Source organism: Archocentrus centrarchus, unplaced genomic scaffold, assembly GCF_007364275.1.
Source record: "Archocentrus centrarchus isolate MPI-CPG fArcCen1 unplaced genomic scaffold, fArcCen1 scaffold_40_ctg1, whole genome shotgun sequence".
NCBI lineage: Eukaryota > Metazoa > Chordata > Actinopteri > Cichliformes > Cichlidae > Archocentrus > Archocentrus centrarchus.
The window spans coordinates 495,781-514,506 of record NW_022060266.1 but is presented as its reverse complement, the minus strand read 5'-3'; the positions used below and the strand labels follow the sequence as shown (position 1 = coordinate 514,506).

The 18,726-nt window shown below is 42.7% G+C and overlaps 1 protein-coding gene across 1 annotated transcript in view; it reads left to right on the top strand.

The window, feature by feature from the left end:
- tgfb2 (transforming growth factor, beta 2) overlaps positions 1 to 18,726 on the top strand; it is a 59,626-nt gene that overhangs the window by 35,484 nt on the left and 5,416 nt on the right. Inside the window, exons 2-5 of the mRNA XM_030724726.1 lie at positions 4,592 to 4,755; positions 9,516 to 9,648; positions 9,746 to 9,856; positions 17,287 to 17,461. Coding sequence (XP_030580586.1) covers positions 4,592 to 4,755; positions 9,516 to 9,648; positions 9,746 to 9,856; positions 17,287 to 17,461 — 583 coding nt within the window. The remainder of the gene's footprint in view (positions 1 to 4,591; positions 4,756 to 9,515; positions 9,649 to 9,745; positions 9,857 to 17,286; positions 17,462 to 18,726) is intronic.

Genomic DNA, 18,726 nt, shown 5'->3' with positions numbered 1-18,726 from the left:
AGAAAGCCAGTAAAGACAGAGCTATAAATGTTGTACACTGCTCAAAAAAATAAAGGGAACACTCAAAAAACGCATCCTAGATCTGAATGAATGAAATATTCTCATTGAATACTTTGTTCTGTACAAAGTTGAATGTAATGACAACAAAATCACACAAAAATCATCAATGGAAATCAAATTTATTAACCAATGGAGGCCTGGATTTGGAGTCACACACAAAATTAAAGTGGAAAAACACATTTTAATTTTGTGTGTCCTTAAAACAAGTCAAAATGAGGCTCAGTATTGTGTGTGGCCTCCACGTGCCTGTATGACCTCCCTACAACACCTGGGCATGCTCCTGATGAGGTGGCGGATGGTCTCCTGAGGGATCTCCTCCCAGACCTGGACTAAAGCATCCGCCAACTCCTGGACAGTCTGTGGTGCAACGTGACGTTGGTGGATGGAGCGAGACATGATGTCCCAGATGTGCTCAATCAGATTCAGGTCTGGGGAACGGGTGGGCCAGTCCATAGCTTCAATGCCTTCATCTTGCAGGAACTGCTGACACACTCCAGCCAAATGAAGTCTAGCATTGTGCTGCATTAGGAGGAACCCAGAGCCAACCGCACCAGCATATGGTCTCACAAGGGGTCTGAGGATCTCATCTCAGTACCTAATGGCAGTCATGCTAACTCTGGCGAGCACATTGAGGGCTGTGTGGCCTTCCAAAGAAATGCCACCCCACACCATTACTGACCCACTGCCAAACCGGTCATGCTGAAGGATGTTGCAGGCAGCAGATCGCTCTCCACGGCGTCTCCAGACTCTGTCACGTCTGTCACATGTGCTCAGTGTGAACCTGCTTTCATTTGTGAAGAGCACAGGGCACCAGTGGCGAATTTGCCAATCCTGGTGTTCTCTGGCAAATGCCAAGTGTCCTGCACGGTGTTGGGCTGTGAGCACAACCCCCATCTGTGGACGTCGGGCCCTCATACCATCCTCATGGAGTCGGTTTCTAACCGTTTGTGCAGACACATGCACATTTGTGGCCTGCTGGAGGTCATTTTGCAGGGCTCTGGCAGTGCTCCTCCTGTTCCTCCTTGCACAAAGGTGGAGGTAACGGTCCTGCTGCTGGGTTGTTGCCCTCCTACGGCCTCCTCCACGTCTCCTGGTGTACTGGCCTGTCTCCTGGTAGCACCTCCAGCCTCTGGACACTACGCTGGCAGACACAGCAAACCTTCTTGCCACAGCTCGCACTGATGTGCCATCCTGGATGAGCTGCACTACCTGAGCCACTTGTGGGGGTTGTAGAGTCCGTCTCATGCTACCACGAGTGTGAAAGCACCACCAACATTCAAAAGTGACCAAAACATCAGCCAGAACGCATAGGTACTGAGAAGGGGTCTGTGGTCCCCACCTGCAGAACCACTCCTTTATTGAGTGGGTCTTGCTAATTGCCAATAATTTCCACCTGTTGTCTATTCCATTTGCACAACAGCATGTGAAATTGATTGTCAATCAGTGTTGCTTCCTAAGTGGACAGTTTGATTTCACAGAAGGTTGATTTACTTGGAGTTATATTGTGTTGTTTAAGTGTTCCCTTTATTTTTTTGAGCAGTGTATTTAAGGCCTGTGCAAAAGCTTAGGAGAACCCTCTTTTGGTGTAAAAAAGCTACAGTCGGGGTTTAGGAAAGAGGTACAGTATCAGCTTTACAACTGAAAGTCCCAGGGCAAATTAGCATGATGGTGCATTCATAAAAATGCCACCTCCAGGGGACAATGCCCAGTGGGATTTAAATACCTGGGAAGTAAAAGGAATAAAAGAAACTCCATGAGACTTTCTCTGTAGAGCAAGTAAGTGCAGAGACATTTTAATTATGCTTTGATCTCCATGTAGAAATGTGACTAAAAACTGAATTTTAGTTCAGTTTCAATAAAATACTAGCGTTACTATTGAGGAGCAGAAAGAAACTCTGTTCTAAACATGCAGGAAGGGTTCTCCATTAGAACCAGGCTTACAGAGGAGGAACCATTTTGAGGACTAAGTGAAGAGTTACAGGACAGGTTTGAAGTCTTGTCACTGCTTTCACAGTAACCCACCTGAGACAATTGCACTTTCATTCTGGTAATAATTTCCCCTCTCATTCCCAAAAAATAAACACCCCAACTATCACAACCAAAATAAGATGCGTTTTTTCTGTTTTAAATTTAGTGTTACATTACATGTTGCCCCCCCCCCCCCCCCCCCCCCCCCCACACACACACACACACACACACACACACACACACACACACACACACAAGTGTTAATGCAAATCTGCAGTAAGGCCTGCTAGGTACATGTCAATCTCTCCTTTTCACACATATCCTAAAGACACCCTTTCTTTCATTCTGACACAGAGGGAGTTTTTAGATATCAGTAGATATCTAAAATAGATATCTATATATCTTTCCTGGTGAATGATGTCTGCATTAAGGTGCGTGTTTGTGAGTTGTACCAAGGAGCTGGTCTTCTCTGATTCAATGCTTTCTTTTTCAAAGGGACTGCAATATTGAGTGTCGTACACAGTGAGGCTGCAGCACTATCAACAAGATAGCTGACTTGTGTGGGAATTGTAGGTAGGTGTCCTCTACTGTATTGGCACATGATATGCAAGTGAACAATAGGTTCATCTCGTCCTAAAATGTGGTTACAGCACTTTTGATATCTACTGTAATAACACTTTACCTAATGTAATGTAGTCTGCTGTGCTTATTATAAAATGATCAAAAATGGTCAGACCAAGGAAGATTTGAGGAAATACTATTAAACGTTTCTTTGCCAAAAAGATATCATTCAAACAACGAGTAGGCTATTTATATATTGAAAGAAGCCAGTTCACTCTATAAATTAAAGCTGTCATTTTCAACATCTTTATCAATAAAGTCACCCACCATAGGTAAATTAGCTGTACTAAACACTTCATCAAATATAAAATCTGAGAATTCAGATCACTTTAAAAAAGGGCAGATTCATGATACAAAGTTTACAGTTTGGTTGTGATATGTTAAGACTGAGGCTTTCCACTTAGTTACAACCAAGTGTGGGTCTTTCATTAATACACTTAAATGGAAGATTGTTGCCCCTTATACTCTGCTTGTGTTACTGGCAATATGTGTGTATCGTTATATGGTCTTTACCTTACAATATAATGAGCCTTCAGGGGACTGGGCTCTTCAACACCTCCCTGTCACTGGCCCAGGTTCCACCCTTTTTAAAGGCAGCCACCATCATCCCAAGCCTCAACAACTAGAGACCTGTGGCACTGTGGTTGCAAAGTGCTTTGAAAGACTCGTTCTCCAGCACATCAACGCCTGCTTACCAGAATCCCATGACAAACACCAGTTTGCCTACAGACCAAACCAATCCACAGAAAATGCCATCAGCACCACACTCCACACCGCCCTATCCCACCTAGAGCTAGGCACTAATGTCAGGCTTCTGTTCATTGACTACAGCTTGGCGTTCAACACCACAAAAACCAGAGATAGTCATCGACCTCGAGGCAGAAAGATGATGCTCCACTAACTATCAATGGTGAAAGTGTGGACAGGGTGGCCTGTTAAAGTTCCTGGAGACACAAATATCAGATGACCTGACCTGGACAAGCAACACATCTGTCCTGGTCAAAAAGACTACCACAGAGGCCACCATAGAGTCAGTGTTGAAACACAGCATCTTGGTGTCTGCAGAGAGTAACCAGGACTGCAGAAAAAGTAATTGGTAGCCCTCTGCCCACCCTGGCAGACATCGCTAGCTCCCATGGCCTTTGCCGGGCCAGGAAAATTTCCATAGACACCCCGGCCATGTACTGTTCACCCGTCTGCCATCAGGCAAACCTTCAGGTCCCAGGAATGCAGAACCAACAGACTGAAAAACAGTTTTTATCTGTGGGCTATCAGACTCCTAAACACATCACATTACCTCTCAGAGCGACAAAAACCGAACTGTACACATGCCTTTCCCCTCAGTAATTAGTGCAATATTCTCCTTCTGCAATACCTCAAACCCTTGTGCAATATAAACCATGTGCAATACAGTTGCATTATTTATTTACCAGATCTCGCTGAGAATATGTGGAATGTAAATATACTCGCTGTGTGAATGTTGCTTTTCTATTGTATTTCTATCTTGTTCTTACACACTTACTTATTTTATGTATGGATGTATATGTTTGTGTGTATGTATATGTATATGTATATGTGTGTGTATGTATATGTGTATATATATGTATATGAATATGAATATGTGTATGTGTATGTATATGTATATTACTGTTAATACTTGTTGTAACGCACTGACCAGCAGCAGCTGTCACAATTTTGTCAAGCACTTGTGTTTGATGATAATAAAGGCTTCTGATTCTGATTCTGATTCTACTGATTCTGATTCTGATTCTTCTGATTCGGACTGATCTTCAGTTCCACAACCCTCTCAGGCTGTGATGTCTTACCTTAATTTTAGTTTTATTTTAGTAGTTGGAATTTGCCTCAATTCAATGTAAATATTCTCTTAGCAGTCATAAAGTATCCAATCCCCACCCAACCACTTTCTCTACATTTTTTTTAGATGCTATTTCTGCCACAATTTTCAACCCTTACTTCCGGCGGCTGACTTTTGATTTGTCCTCTATGGAGAAGAATGCCTCCAACTTGGTAAAGGCAGAGCTCAGGATCTTCCGTCTTCAAAACCCCGGAGCCCAAGCGTCGGAGCAACGTATCGAGCTTTATCAGGTACCAACACTTCTGCCTGGACTAACATTCAGTCATGTCAGGATGTGTGTGATTTTTGCCTTATGGTTTAATTTGTATCTTAAAATTACAAAATATCAACAGATCACATTATTAACACATATTAACATAGCATCCACAGCTGTACGAGCATTTTAAATTATTATTTAATTATTATTGATTATTATTATTATTATTCAACTGCTGTAACTGTGGATTTTTCCAACTATGGCATAAAGTATTTCTTATCTTAAAAATGTATGTTTTTAAATTGCAAGAGTAGACATAAACACTGAGGAATACAAGACAACACACATACAAGATACAGGAAAAATGTGTGTTTGCATGTATGATATTAGTACTATTGTCACCTCTTCCATTGCTACCCCAAACAAGAGTAAAAGGTCAGTTTCATTTACATGAATGAATAAATGTATCCAATAAATGTGACTAAAGCCAGTGCAGTATGGTTCCTTTATTCCCAGTTGTAATACACGTTTGTGATTGCTGGTTTCAGAAGCAACACTGTCTGCAGAGCTGAACTCTAAAAGCATGTGATTTGTAGCCTGTTAATAAAGTGTTTCAGAAGTGTTAGGGACCTAAAGAATTGTTGATGATTTAGATCAAGTTAACAAGGCTAGTTGAGTGAGATCAATAGGAGAAAAGTTGGCCAACTATAAATCAGATCTTACAGTTGCCTCTTGTTGCTGTACTTGATGAACATATGAAAATGTCTATTAATGATTAATAATATGTGGTTCTAGCTTTTTTCATATTATAACAGATTAGGCTTAAAACTTTCCTTTATGATCAAGCTTATAGTTAGGGCTGGATCAGGTGACCCTGAACCCTCCCTTAGTTATGCTGCTGTAGGTCTAGGCTGCTGGGGGATTCCCAAGATTCAATTCAATTCAATTTTATTTATATAGCACCAAATCACAACAAACTGTCGCCTCAAGGCGCTTTGTATTGTGGGTAAAGACCCTACAATAATACAGAGAAAACCCAACAGTCAGAACGACCCCCTATGAGCAGCACTTGGTGACAGTGGAAAGGAAAAACTCCCTTTTAACAGGAAGAAACCTCCAGCAGAACCAGGCTCAGGGAGGGGGGGTCATCTGCTGCGACCGGTTGGGCTGAGGGGAGAGAAAGACATGCTGTGGAAGAGAGCCAGAGATTAATATCAATTAATGATTAAATGCAGAGTGGAGTATAAACAAAGTAAATAAGGTGAATGAGAAACAGTGCATTATGTGAACCCCCCAGCAGCCTAGGCCTATAGCAGCATAACTAAGGGATGGTTCAGGGTCACCTGATCCAGCCCTAACTATAAGCTTTATCATAAAGGAAAGTTTTAAGCCTAATCTTAAAAATAGAGAGGGTGTCTGTCTCCCGAATCCAAGCTGGAAGCTGGTTCCACAGAAGAGGGGCCTGAAAGCTGAAGGCTCTGCCTCCCATTCTACTCTTAAGTATCCGAGGAACCACAAGTAAGCCAGCAGTCTGAGAGCGAAGTGCTCTGTTGGGGTGATATGGTACTATGAGGTCTTTGAGATAAGATGGTGCCTGATTATTCAAGACCTTGTAGGTGAGGAGAAGAATTTTAAATTCTATTCTAGATTTAACAGGGAGCCAATGAAGAGAAGCCAATATGGGAGAAATCTGCTCTCTCTTTCTAGTCCCTGTCAGTACTCTAGCTGCAGCATTTTGGATCAGCTGAAGGCTTTTCAGGGAGCTTTTAGGACAGCCTGATAATAATGAATTACACTAATCCAGCCTAGAAGTAATAAATGCATGAATGAGCTTTTCAGCATCACTCTGAGAAAGGATGTTTCTAATTTTAGAAATATTGCGCAAATGCAAAAAAGCGGTCCTACATATTTGTTTAATATGTGCATTGAAGGACATATCCTGGTCAAAAATGACTCCAAGATTTCTCACAGTGTTACTGGAGGCCAAAGTAATGCCATCCAGAGTAAGTATCTGGTTTGACACCATGTTTCTAAGATTTGTGGGGCCGAGAACAAGAATTTCAGTTTTATCTGAATTTAGAAGCAGGAAATTAGAGGTCATCCAGGCCTTAATGTCTTTAAGACATTCCTGCAGTTTAACTAATTGATGTGTGTCATCTGGCTTCATTGATAGGTAAAGCTGAGTATCATCTGCATAACAATGAAAATTGATGCAGTGCTTTCTAATAATACTGCCTAAGGGAAGCATGTATAATGTAAATAAAATTGGTCCTAGCACAGAACCCTGTGGAACTCCATAATTAACCTTAGTGTGTGAAGAAGACTCCCCATTTAGATGAACAAATTGGAGTCTATGAGATAAATATGATTCAAACCACTGCAGTGCAGTACCTTTAATACCTATAGTATGCTCTAATCTCTGTAATAAAATGTTATGGTCAACAGTATCAAAAGCTGCACTGAGGTCCAACAGGACAAGAACAGAGATGAGTCCACTGTCAGAGGCTGTAAGAAGATCATTTGTAACCTTCACTAATGCTGTTTCTGTACTGTGATGAATTCTGAAACCTGACTGAAACTCTTCAAATAAACCGTTCCTCTGCAGATGATCAGTTAGCTGTTTTACAACTACTCTTTCAAGAATCTTTGAGAGAAAAGGAAGGTTGGAGATTGGCCTATAATTAGCTAAGACAGCTGGGTCAAGTGATGGCTTTTTAAGTAGAGGTTTAATTACAGCCACCTTGAAGGTCTGTGGTACATAGCCAACTAATAGATGCATTGTTGCATTGTTTCTTTTCATTCACCCTTTTTTACTGTGTTTATACTACACTCTGTATTTAATAAATAGTTATTATTAATCTCCACAGTGTGTCATTTGTTCTGTCTCTCCCTTCAGCCCCAGACTTTTGGCTTTTCTCTGTAATTATTGTAGATTCTTTATCTTATGATATAAAGTTACGATATAAAGATATAAAATCATTAGTTATTAATAATCTCTGTCACCAAGTGCTGCTCATAGGGGGTCGTTTTTGACTGTTTTCTCTGTATTATTGTAGGGTCTTTACCTTACAGTATAAAGCACCTTCAGATTTAATTGAAGTGAATGTGTGAGAAGGTTAGACAAAAGCACTCATGGACAGAAAAAAGTGCTTGTGTATATGTGTTTGACTGGGTGAATGAGGCATGTTGTATAAAATGCTTTCTCAAAGGGGAGTAGAAGAACCAGTCCATTTACCCTTTACCCTAAATAAAAAATAAGCCTGATTTGCCACCGTGCGTGGTGGTTAGCACTGCTGCCTCACTGCTGGAATAACATCTAGAGGTCCTGGGTTTGATTCCGCCTTGGCCCGGGCTTCTCGCTGTGTGGACTTTGCATGTTCTCCCCGTGTCTGTGTGGGTTTCCTCCCACGGTTCGAAGACATGCAGGTAGTGGGTTAGGTTAATTCGTCACTCTAAATTGCCCGTAGCTGTGAGTGGCTGTCTGTCTCCCTGTTAGCCCTGCGACAGGCTGGCGACCTGTACAGGTGTACCCTGCCTCTTGCCCTATGTCAGCTGGGATAGGCTCCACCCCCCGTGACCTTGAACAGGATAAGTGGATAATTTTGGTTGTATGGTTGATTGTATCTGATGTAAAACTCAGGTGATCATTTAGATCAGGGCTCTTCAACTCCAGGCCTCGAGGTCCAGTGTCCTGCAGGTTTTAGATGCGTCCCTGATCCAGCACACCTGAATCAAATGGCTGAATCACCTCCTCAGTCTGCAGTCAAGTTCTCCAGAGTCCTGTTAAGGACTTCTGTATTTGACTCAGGTTTGTTGAAGCAGAGACACATCTAAAACCTGCAGGACACCGGCTCTCGAGGCCTGGAGTTGAAGACCCCTGATTTAGATATTGTTTCTCAACAGTTAAATCATTTTTCATCCATGGCCACAACCATAACAAAGTATTGTAGATGTCTAATTCTAACCACTTTCAGCCACTGAGGTAGCAACTCAAGAGACACTCGTGCATCATTGCATGAGTGTCCCTGCTGTAAATGTAGAAAGCAGGGATCCTCAAATCCAGGCCTCGAGGGCCGGTGTCCTGCAGCTTTTAGATGGTAAATGGACTAGTTCTTATATAGCGCTTTTCTACTCAGTCAGAGCACTCAAAGCGCTTATACAACATGTTTTACATTCACCCATGCACTCCCATTCATACAAGCACTTCCATGTTTAGTAAGCTAAGTGCTTTTAATTAGCTAACATTCACACACATTCATACTCCAACAGGACGGTCGGAGAGCAACTTGGGGTTAAGTATCTTGCCCAAGGATACATTGGCATGTAACCTGGAGTAGCCAGGAATCGAACCGCTGACCTTCCGATCAATAGGTGACCTGCTCTACCTACTGAGCTACAGCCACCTGTGTCCCTGATCCAACACACCTGAGTCACACATAGAAGTCATTAGCAGGACTCTGGAGAACTTGCCTGTATACTGAGGAGATAATTCAGCCATTTGATTCCGGTGTGTTGGATCAGGGACACATCTAAAAGCTGCAGGACACCGGCCCTCGAGGCCTGGATTTGAGGATCCCTGATTTACAGATTAGACATTTTTTTTGTCAATGTAGGACTTCTTGGACAGTACTACAAGGGTACAAAATAATCTTATAATTATTTTTAATACAGTTTTACTATTAATACAGGTATTTGATGCTTCTGTTTTGATCAAATATATAAATGAGTAAAAAATAAATATTCAGCTCTCAATCTGGACAACTTTGTCTGCATATTCTTTTACTTTATCAACAGATTTTAGGACACAAAGACCTCACATCACCAACACAGCGGTATATTGACAGCAAGGTGATACAAACACAAACAGAGGGGGAGTGGCTATCGTTTGATGTTACAGAAGCAGTTAGTGAATGGCTGAACCACAGGGGTGAGTGCACATCTCTCCCATCAGTGTTGCATGTTCCACATTGTTTACTCTTTGTTACATTTTTAATTAAGTTGTCCTTACTTTTGTTTCTCTATAGACCGAAACAGTGGATTCAAGATCAGTCTGCACTGCCCATGCTGCACTTTTGTACCATCAAATAACTACATTATTCCTAATAAGAGTGAGGAGCTGGAAGCACGATTTGCAGGTTATTTGAAAAATGTTGCATGAGGGATTTAAGGTGAAACTGAAGCCAACAGCTCGAACACACTTAGGTTATGCAGCAGGACAATTATCCCAAATATACCAGGAAGTCCACCTCTGAATGACTCAAAAGAAAAAAAGATTTTGGAGTGGTCTTATTGAAAGTCTGGATTGAAATCTGATTGAAATGCACTGACATGGCCTTTCAGGCTTAAAAACCCTCCTGTGTGGCAGAATTGTTAAAAATCTGCAAAAAAGAGTGGGACAAAATCCCTCCACAGTGATGTAAAACACTTCCTGACAGTTATTGACAACACTTGATTGCAGTTCTTGTTGCCAAGAGTGGCACAACCAGTTATTAGATTTGGGGGACAGTTAATTTTTCTCACTGGGTTAGGTTGGCTTGGATAGCTTTTTCCTTTAATAAAGGAAATCATCATTTAAAACCGCATTTTTTTGTTTATTCTGGTTATTTTTGTCTAAAATTAAAATTTGTTTGATGATCTGAAACATCAGAATCAGAATCAGAATCTTTATTGTCATTGTACACAGAAGTTGCACAACGAAATTTAAAATGCATTCCTTTCTAGGTGCCTCAGACAATAAATAATAAAATAATAAAAATATGAGTGATAAAAATGATTACTAAAATACAGTGCACAATAGTAAATTAAGACGAATCTAGCCCTGATACACACACCAACGCACGCACACAGTCAGCACTACCACCCCACATCACTGTCCAAACCACACAGAGTTCAGTTCAATGATAGCCCTGGCATAAAAGCTGTTCCTCAGTCTGTTTGTTCTGGCCTTCATTGTCCTGAAACGTCTGCCTGATGGCAGTAGCTGAAACAAGGAGTGTCCAGGGTGTGTACATGTACAGTACCAGTACCATGTACAGTACCAGTCAAAAATTTGGACACACTCATCCATTCATATTAATGGGTGGTCATCTTCAATCATCATCATCAAGCTTTATTTATCAAGCACTTTAAAAAAGCCACAGCAAATACAAAGTGCTGTACACCAAATAAATAAAAATATAAAGAGAAGAAAGCAAACAATTAAAAATAAAGAAAGAAAGAAAGAATGTAAAATGTTAAAATAGATAAGATCAATGTCTCATGCTGGGTCGAAGGCCAGAGAGTATAAATATGTTTTAAGATGAGTTTTAAAAATAGACAGTGAAGGCGATTGTCTAACGTGCAAAGGCAATTCATTCCACAACTTAGGAGCAACAACTGAAAAAGCTCGGTCCCCTCTGAACTTCCGCTTAGATCTCTGTATACGTAAGAGCATCTGATCAGATGACCTGAGATCTCAGACAGGAGTGTAGGGACAAAGCAGTTCAGAGAGCTAAGGTGGAGCAAGGCCATTTAAGGATTTAAAAACAAATACAAGGACCTTAAAATGGATTCTAAAGTGCACAGGCAGCCAGTGGAGTGAAGCCAGGACAGGTGTGATTTGCTGACTTTTACGTGTTCCAGTCAGGAGACGTGCAGCGGCATTTTGAACCAACTGGAGACGTGAAAGAGAAGACTAACTGACTCCAACATAAAGTGTGTTACAGTAATCAAGCCGAGATGTAATAAAGGCATGTATCACTGTTTCTAAATGCTGCCTAGAAAGGATAGGTTTTACCTTTGTCAGTTGCCTTAAGTGAAAGAAGCTAGACTTCACCACTGCACTGATTTGTTTGTCCAATTTAAAATCGCTGTCCATGATAAAGCCCAGATTTGTAATTATGGGCTTAACATATGAGGCCAAAGGGCTCAAGTCAACCTGGGGCGGAGGGTCACAAGAGCTACTGGGTCTAAGCACCAACACTTCAGTCTTCTTTTCATTAAAATATAGAAAATTTAGGGCCATCCAAGCTTTAATGTCATCAAGACATGCAAGGAGAGATTTAATTTGGAATCCATCCTCCTTCTTTAATGGCACATAGATTTGGCTATCATCAGCGTAGCAGTGAAAGGCGATTCCATGTTTTCCAAGAATGGATCCCAGTGGAAGCAGATAAAGTGAAAAAAGCAAGGGTCCCAAAACTGATTTTAAGATTAAGATTAAGATAGTGTTTATTTGTCACATGCACAGTTATACACAGTACAATGCACAGTGAAATGTATTTTGTACCTGCAACCATATATATATACACACACAAATAAATAAGAAGAATAAAGTAATTCACACTATACTCTATATACTATACACTATACACACTTTTACGTGGAATTATAGATTATAAATTATAATATTTACATTGTGCAATAATGGTCCAGTTAGGGCTCAGAGTTGAGCAGACGGATGGCTTGTGGGTAAAAACTCTTCTTCAACCTTTCAGTCTTAGCCCTCAGGCAGCGGTAACGCCGGCCTGATGGGAGCAGGGAGAAGAGAGAGTGTCCGGGGTGGCTGGGCTGTTTTAGGATCTTCATGGCCCTCAGCCTGCACTGCTTGGTGTAAATGTCCTGCAGGTTGGGGAGGGTGGTTCTGATGGTCCGTTCAGCTGAACGAACCACCCTTTTTAGGGCCATGAAGTCCTGCTTGGTGCAGTTTCCCATCCAGGTGGTGATGCTCCCACGCATGATGCTCTCGATGGTGCAGGTGTAAAAGTTCCTGAGCACCTTGAGTGGGAGCTTGAAGTCTCTCAGCCGCCTGAGGAGGTAGAGACGCTGTCTGGCCTTCTTCACAGTGATGTTTATGTGATGAGTCCAGGACAGGTCCTGTGAGATGGTCACTCCCAGGTATTTGAAAGTGTCCACTCTTTCCACCTCAGCACCACTGATGACAAGTGGATGGTAGTCCCTCTGCTGCTTCCTGCTGAAGTCCACGATCAGTTCCTTTGTTTTGCTGACGTTGAGCAGGAGGTGGTTCTCCTGGCACCAGTTCTCCAGGCGGGAGACCTCTCTCCTGTAGGCTGTCTCCTCATTGTGAGAGATTAGTCCCACAACAGCAGTGTCGTCAGCAAACTTGATGATGACGTTGGACTCTGACGTGGCCTCGCAGTCATGGGTGTACAGTGAGTACAGCAGAGGGCTGAGCACACAGCCTTGGGGGGATCCAGTGTTGAGGGTGAGGGAGGATGAGGTGAGGTGACCCACTCGTACCACCTGTGGTCTGCTGGTCAGGAAGCTGTGAACCCACCTGCACAGGGATGGGCCCAGGCCCAGGTCCAGCAGCTTAGAGACCAGCCTGGAGGGAACTATGGTGTTGAATGCTGAGCTGTAATCTACAAACAGCACTCTCACATAGTTCCCCTTACCAGTGTCTATGTGTGAAAGGGTCTTGTGGAGGAGGAAGGATATGGCGTCATCTGTGGATCTGTCTGGCCGGTATGCAAACTGTAGTGGGTCGAGGGTGGTGGGCAGTGAGGAGGTGATGAATGTCTTGATGAGTCTCTCAAAACACTTCATCACCACAGAGGTGAGCGCTATGGGCCTGAAGTCATTGGGGCTGCTGGGGTGTGGTTTCTTTGGGACAGGGACTATGATGGACTTTTTAAAGCAGGTGGGAATCACACACAGTTTCAGTGAGAGGTTGAATATCAGTGTAAACACAGGTGCCAGCTGGTCAGCGCAGGTCTTAAGGACACGTCCACTAATACCGTCTGGTCCAGCCGCTTTCCTGGTGGTTACACGTCTAAACGCCCTCCTCACGTCGCGCTCCGTCACAGTGAGTGTCTCCGCCCCTCCGGCCGGGAGCGCAGCGGGCTGTCGGCTTCCCGACTCAAAGCGCGCAAAGAAGATGTTGAGTTCATCAGCCAGAGAAGCGTCGGCACTCACCGGGTGTGTGTGTGGTGCTTTGTAGTCCGTGATGGTGCGTAGTCCCTGCCACAGTCCCCTGGGGTCAGACTGTTGTAGTTGCTGTTCCAGTCTGCGGCCGTAGCGATGTTTAGCCTCTTTCACCGCTCTGCGGACGTTGTATGATGCAACCTTGTAGTCCTCCATGTTCCCAGAGGCGAGGCCGGAGTTGTAGGCAGCGGTGCGGGACCTCAGGGCGTCACGGACAGATTTATCCACCCACGGCTTCTGGTTGGGAAAAGTCCTGATGGTCCTCCTAAGTGAAGTGTCATCAACAACTTTCACAATAAATCCCACAACAGTTTCCGTAAACTCCTCGATGTCTCCGCCCGCGCTGCTGCGAAACATGTCCCAGTCGGTTGAATCCAACGCACCCTGCAGAGCGGCCTCTGTTTGATCAGACCACCGTGTCACTTCTCTCACAGCAGGGGGTTCCTGCCTGAGCCGTTGTTTGTATTTCGGCATGAGAAGTACAGAGGTGTGGTCAGACTTCCCAAAAGGCGGAAGAGGCTTTGCTTTGTAGCCATCTTTGAATGGAGAGTAGCAGTGGTCTAGGGTCCTCTCTCCTCTGGTGGGGCAGTCGATGTGTTGAATAAACTCCGGTATCAGCTTTTTCAAGTTTGCACTGTTAAAGTCCCCGGCTACGATGAGAGCCGCATCACGCTGGTTAGCCTGATAGGTGGAAATAGCCTCATGTAGCTCGGATAGTGCAGTGTTTGTGTCCGCCTGAGGTGGAATATAGACGGCGCTGAAGATGACCGAAGTGAACTCGCGGGGCAGGTAGTGGGGACGGCATTTCAGGGTTAGGAGCTCCAGGTTAGGCGAACATGATTGTTTCAGAGGGACAACATTCCTACTGTCACACCAGTTGTTATTAATCATTAGGCACACACCTCCTCCTCTTGATTTTCCAGACTCACTCGTTCTGTCCGTGCGATGAACACTGAAGAACTCCGACGGCTGTACGGCGTGGTCCGGTATGAGGGGGGTCAGCCATGTCTCCGTGAGACAGATGATGTTGCAGTCCCTTATGTCCCTCTGAAACTGTATCCTGGCCCTGAGTTCCTCCAGCTTGTTATCCAGTGACTGGACATTAGCCAACAGGATGCTCGGCAGTGGCGTTTGGTGCGCTCTACGCCTCAGCCTCTCTCTTACGCCGGCTCTTTTCCCTCGGGGCCTTGTCCGTGACCTGGGTGCTCCGCGCCGTCCTTTGTTTGAGCTGGCCCACTGGAAACGCAGAATGTCCTGAGGCCAAGTCGGGTCGGGAGAAAAAGGTGTCAGAATACAGCCAGAGTGCTGTATTCTGATATTAAAAAGAGTCTGTCTGTCATACGTGATATGACACAGAGCAGGCGGAATTATAAAGTCCAAAATTAGAGCTAAACCTAATATATACAAACAAAGCGTAGGAGCAGGTACGACGGCTGCTGACCTCACCGGCGCCATCTTGTAAGTTGTGAGCCCTGTGGAACCCCACATAAAAGGGGGGCAGAGGAGGAATCAGAGCCAGCAAAGCTAACTGAGATAGTTCTGCCTGCTAAATAAGATTTAGAGCATTCCAGAGCAGTGCCGCGAATACCCAGAAGATACTGTAAACGGGATATTAAAATATCACGGTCAACTGTATCAAAAGCCGCACTTAAATCAAGCAGAACAAGAACTACATAGTCACCAGAATCAGATGCCAGGAGAATATCGTTAAAGACCCTTAACAGTGCTGATTCTGTACTATCGAGGGCTTTAAATCCAGATTGGAAAACCTCCGAAATATCATGTTTTTCAAAAATAGACTTCAACTGAGTGTAAACAATCTTCTCTAAAATTTTAGAAATAAAAGGCAGCTTAGAGATGGGCCTAAAGTTAGCAAGTACAGATTGATCAAGGCCAGATTTCTTAATTAAAGGTTGCACAACAGAATGTTTAAAGTTTACAGGGACCACACCGGAAGACAGACTGCTTTGGGGTGGCTGTAGCTCAGTAGGTAGAGCAGGTCACCTACTGATCGGAAGGTCAGTGGTTCGATTCCTGGCTACTCCAGGCTACATGCCAATGTATCCTTGGGCAAGATACTTAACCCCAAGTTGCTCTCCGACCATCCTGTCGGAGTATGAATGTGTGTGAATGCTAGTTAATTAAAGCACTTAGCTTAGTATAAACATGGAAGTGCTTGTATGAATGTGAGTGCATGGGTAAATGTAAACATGTTGTGTAAGCGCTTTGAGTGCTCTGACTGAGTAGAAAAGCGCTATATAAGAGCTAGTCCATTTACCATTTACCATTACTGCTATTAATGATGGCAAGGACTGCCTGTCCTATACTAGGAAAAACCTCTTTAAAAAATTTGAGGGGGAGCAACATCACAGGGAGAACCTGAGGGCTTAATATGATGAACCACATCCTCTAAGAACGCCAGAGTCACAGGCTCAAACTGGTTAAAAACAGCAGAACATGGGACAGAGGCAGAAGGGTCAGAGACAGGGGCCGGGATGAGGGCCCTTATAGCGGCAACCTTATCAATAAAAAAGTGTAAAAATGTTGGTACTTTATTTATAAAGCACTTTCAAAGCAGTAACCACTGACCAAAGTGCTGAACATGGGAGCAAAAACACCACCAGAGAAAATCAGTAGTTAGAAATAAAATTACAACACAAAATAAAAGCACAGTTAAAGGGGACCAAAACTATAAAATAAAATAAATAATTAAAATCAACATCATGAAAGCTAAGTGGATTTAAAAATGGCCAGTGAAGAGGCCCGTCTAATGTGTAATGGCTCTGTCCCCCTGAGCCTCGGCTGTGTCCTCGGTACATCCAGGAGCAGTTGGTCAGCTGATCTGAGTGATCAGGAGGGGAGTGCAAGTGCAGCAACTCAGAGAGGGCGAGGCCATTTAAGGACTTAAAAACAAGTAAAAGAATTTTAAAATGAACTCTACAATGGACAGGCAGCCAGTGCAGTGAGGATAAAACAGGAGTAATGTAACATAATGTTCCAGTTAAAAGCCGTGCAGCAGCATATTGGACCAGCTGAAGACAAGACAGAGAGGACCGGCTAACACCAACCTATAAAGAATTACAGTAATCCAGCCAAGTTGTAATAAAGGCACGGATCACTGCTTTAAAGTGATCTTTCGACAGACTGTTGTTTATCTTCACGAGTTGTTTCAGGTGAAAGAAGCTAGATTTCACCATTGCACTGATCTGACCCTCCAACTTAAAATTATATCCATCATAAAACCGAAGTTTGTGACAATGGGCTTTACATATAGTGATAATGGGCCCACGTCCACAGGAGGAGACCCACCAGTGACACCAGGACCAAAAACAATCACCTCTGGGTTTTTTTCCATTAAAATTCAGCAAGTTTAGAGCCCCTTTAAGCTTTTAGTTCATCAAGACACTTAGAAATAAGACGTTAGAAATAACACACAACTGTAAAGTATCTAATGTCAGGAGATGATAAAAGAACTAGTGATTCTGCTCCAGTGATTTTGTTATTGTGTTATCATCAAGTTTAGTAGGTGAACTGTCTAAAGGATAAAAAAGTACATAACAGTACTTTTTTGACAATTAATTAGGTTTTCTATTGTTAACAGCCTTAGCAGTGCAGCTTATTGATCTTTCTGTAATGTTTCCAGGTATTGATGACAGCTTAATCCATGGTCATGACCTGAAGGTGTTTAAGAACTGGCAGCAAAATGCTCGGGGTCCACATCTTCTCCTCATGCTACTACCTTCATACCGACTGGAGTCCCAGTCCCAACATAAAAACCATCGAACGAAGAGAGCTCTTGATGCTGCCTACTGCTCCAAGTACTAGTCTGAAATCTACACTCATACTTCTTTGCACTGTCCTCATCTGTTGTAGAGATTTTCAGAAATGAGGAATCAAACTAAATGTTACATATCTGCAGCTTTTCAAATGTAATTCTTATGAGATTTACAGAGTATTCAAAAGAGTTGGAGCTGAGCAACACTTACAGCACTCAGCGTCATACTGTAATGGTAGTTATTAGGTGCTACACAGAGCTTTGCATAATCATATCTACATGACTTGTATTGTACTGTCAGCTAGGGGCAGAGTTCCAAAGATATAGCATAACTGGAATGGTTGATTAGTCTGGTTTACATTTGTTCTGCTTCCAATTTCTCTGCAGCAGAGAAAACAGAAGTCATAAGTGAAATGTTCAATTCAGTCCATTTTTGTTTATCTAGCACCAAATCACAACAAACGGTTTCCTCAAGGCAGGTAAATAAAATTTCACTGCAGCTAATAGGTTTCATTTAATAATATGTGTGTGAAAACATTATTACCCTACACAAAAAAACGTGTACACAAAATTACAATATTTATGAAAGATGTACACAACCTATTTTGTTCTTATCACCATGAATACATTTGTAAATCTGCATTAGAAGTTCAGTTCAGTTCAATACAATTTTATTTATAGAGTACCAAATCGCAACATCAGTTGCCTCAAAATGCTTTATATTGTAAGGTAAATAAATTGTAAGGTATGAATGAGCTTTTCAGCATCACTCTGAGAAAGGATGTTTCTAATTTTAGAAATATTGCACAAATGTAAAAAATCAGTCCTACATATTTGTTTAATATGTGCATTGAAGGACATATCCTGGTCAAAAATGACTCCAAGATTTCTCACAGTGTTACTGGAGGCTAAAGTAATGCCATCCAGAGTAAGTATCTGGTTAGACACCATGTTTCTAAGATTTGTGGGGCCGAGTACAAGAACTTCAGTTTGATCTGAATTTAGAAGCAGGAAATTAGAGGTCATCTAGGCCTTAATGTCTTTAAGACATTCCTGCAGTTTAATTAATTGATGTGCGTCATCTGGCTTCATTGATAGGTAAAGCTGAGTATCGTCTGCATAACAATGAAAATTGATGCAGTGCTTTCTAATAATACTGCCTAAGGGAAGCATGTATAATGTAAATAAAATTGGTCCTAGCACAGAACCCTGTGGAACTCCATAATTAACCTTAGTGTGTGAAGAAGACTCCCCATTTACATGAACAAATTGGAGTCTATTAGATCAATATGATTCAAACCACTGCAG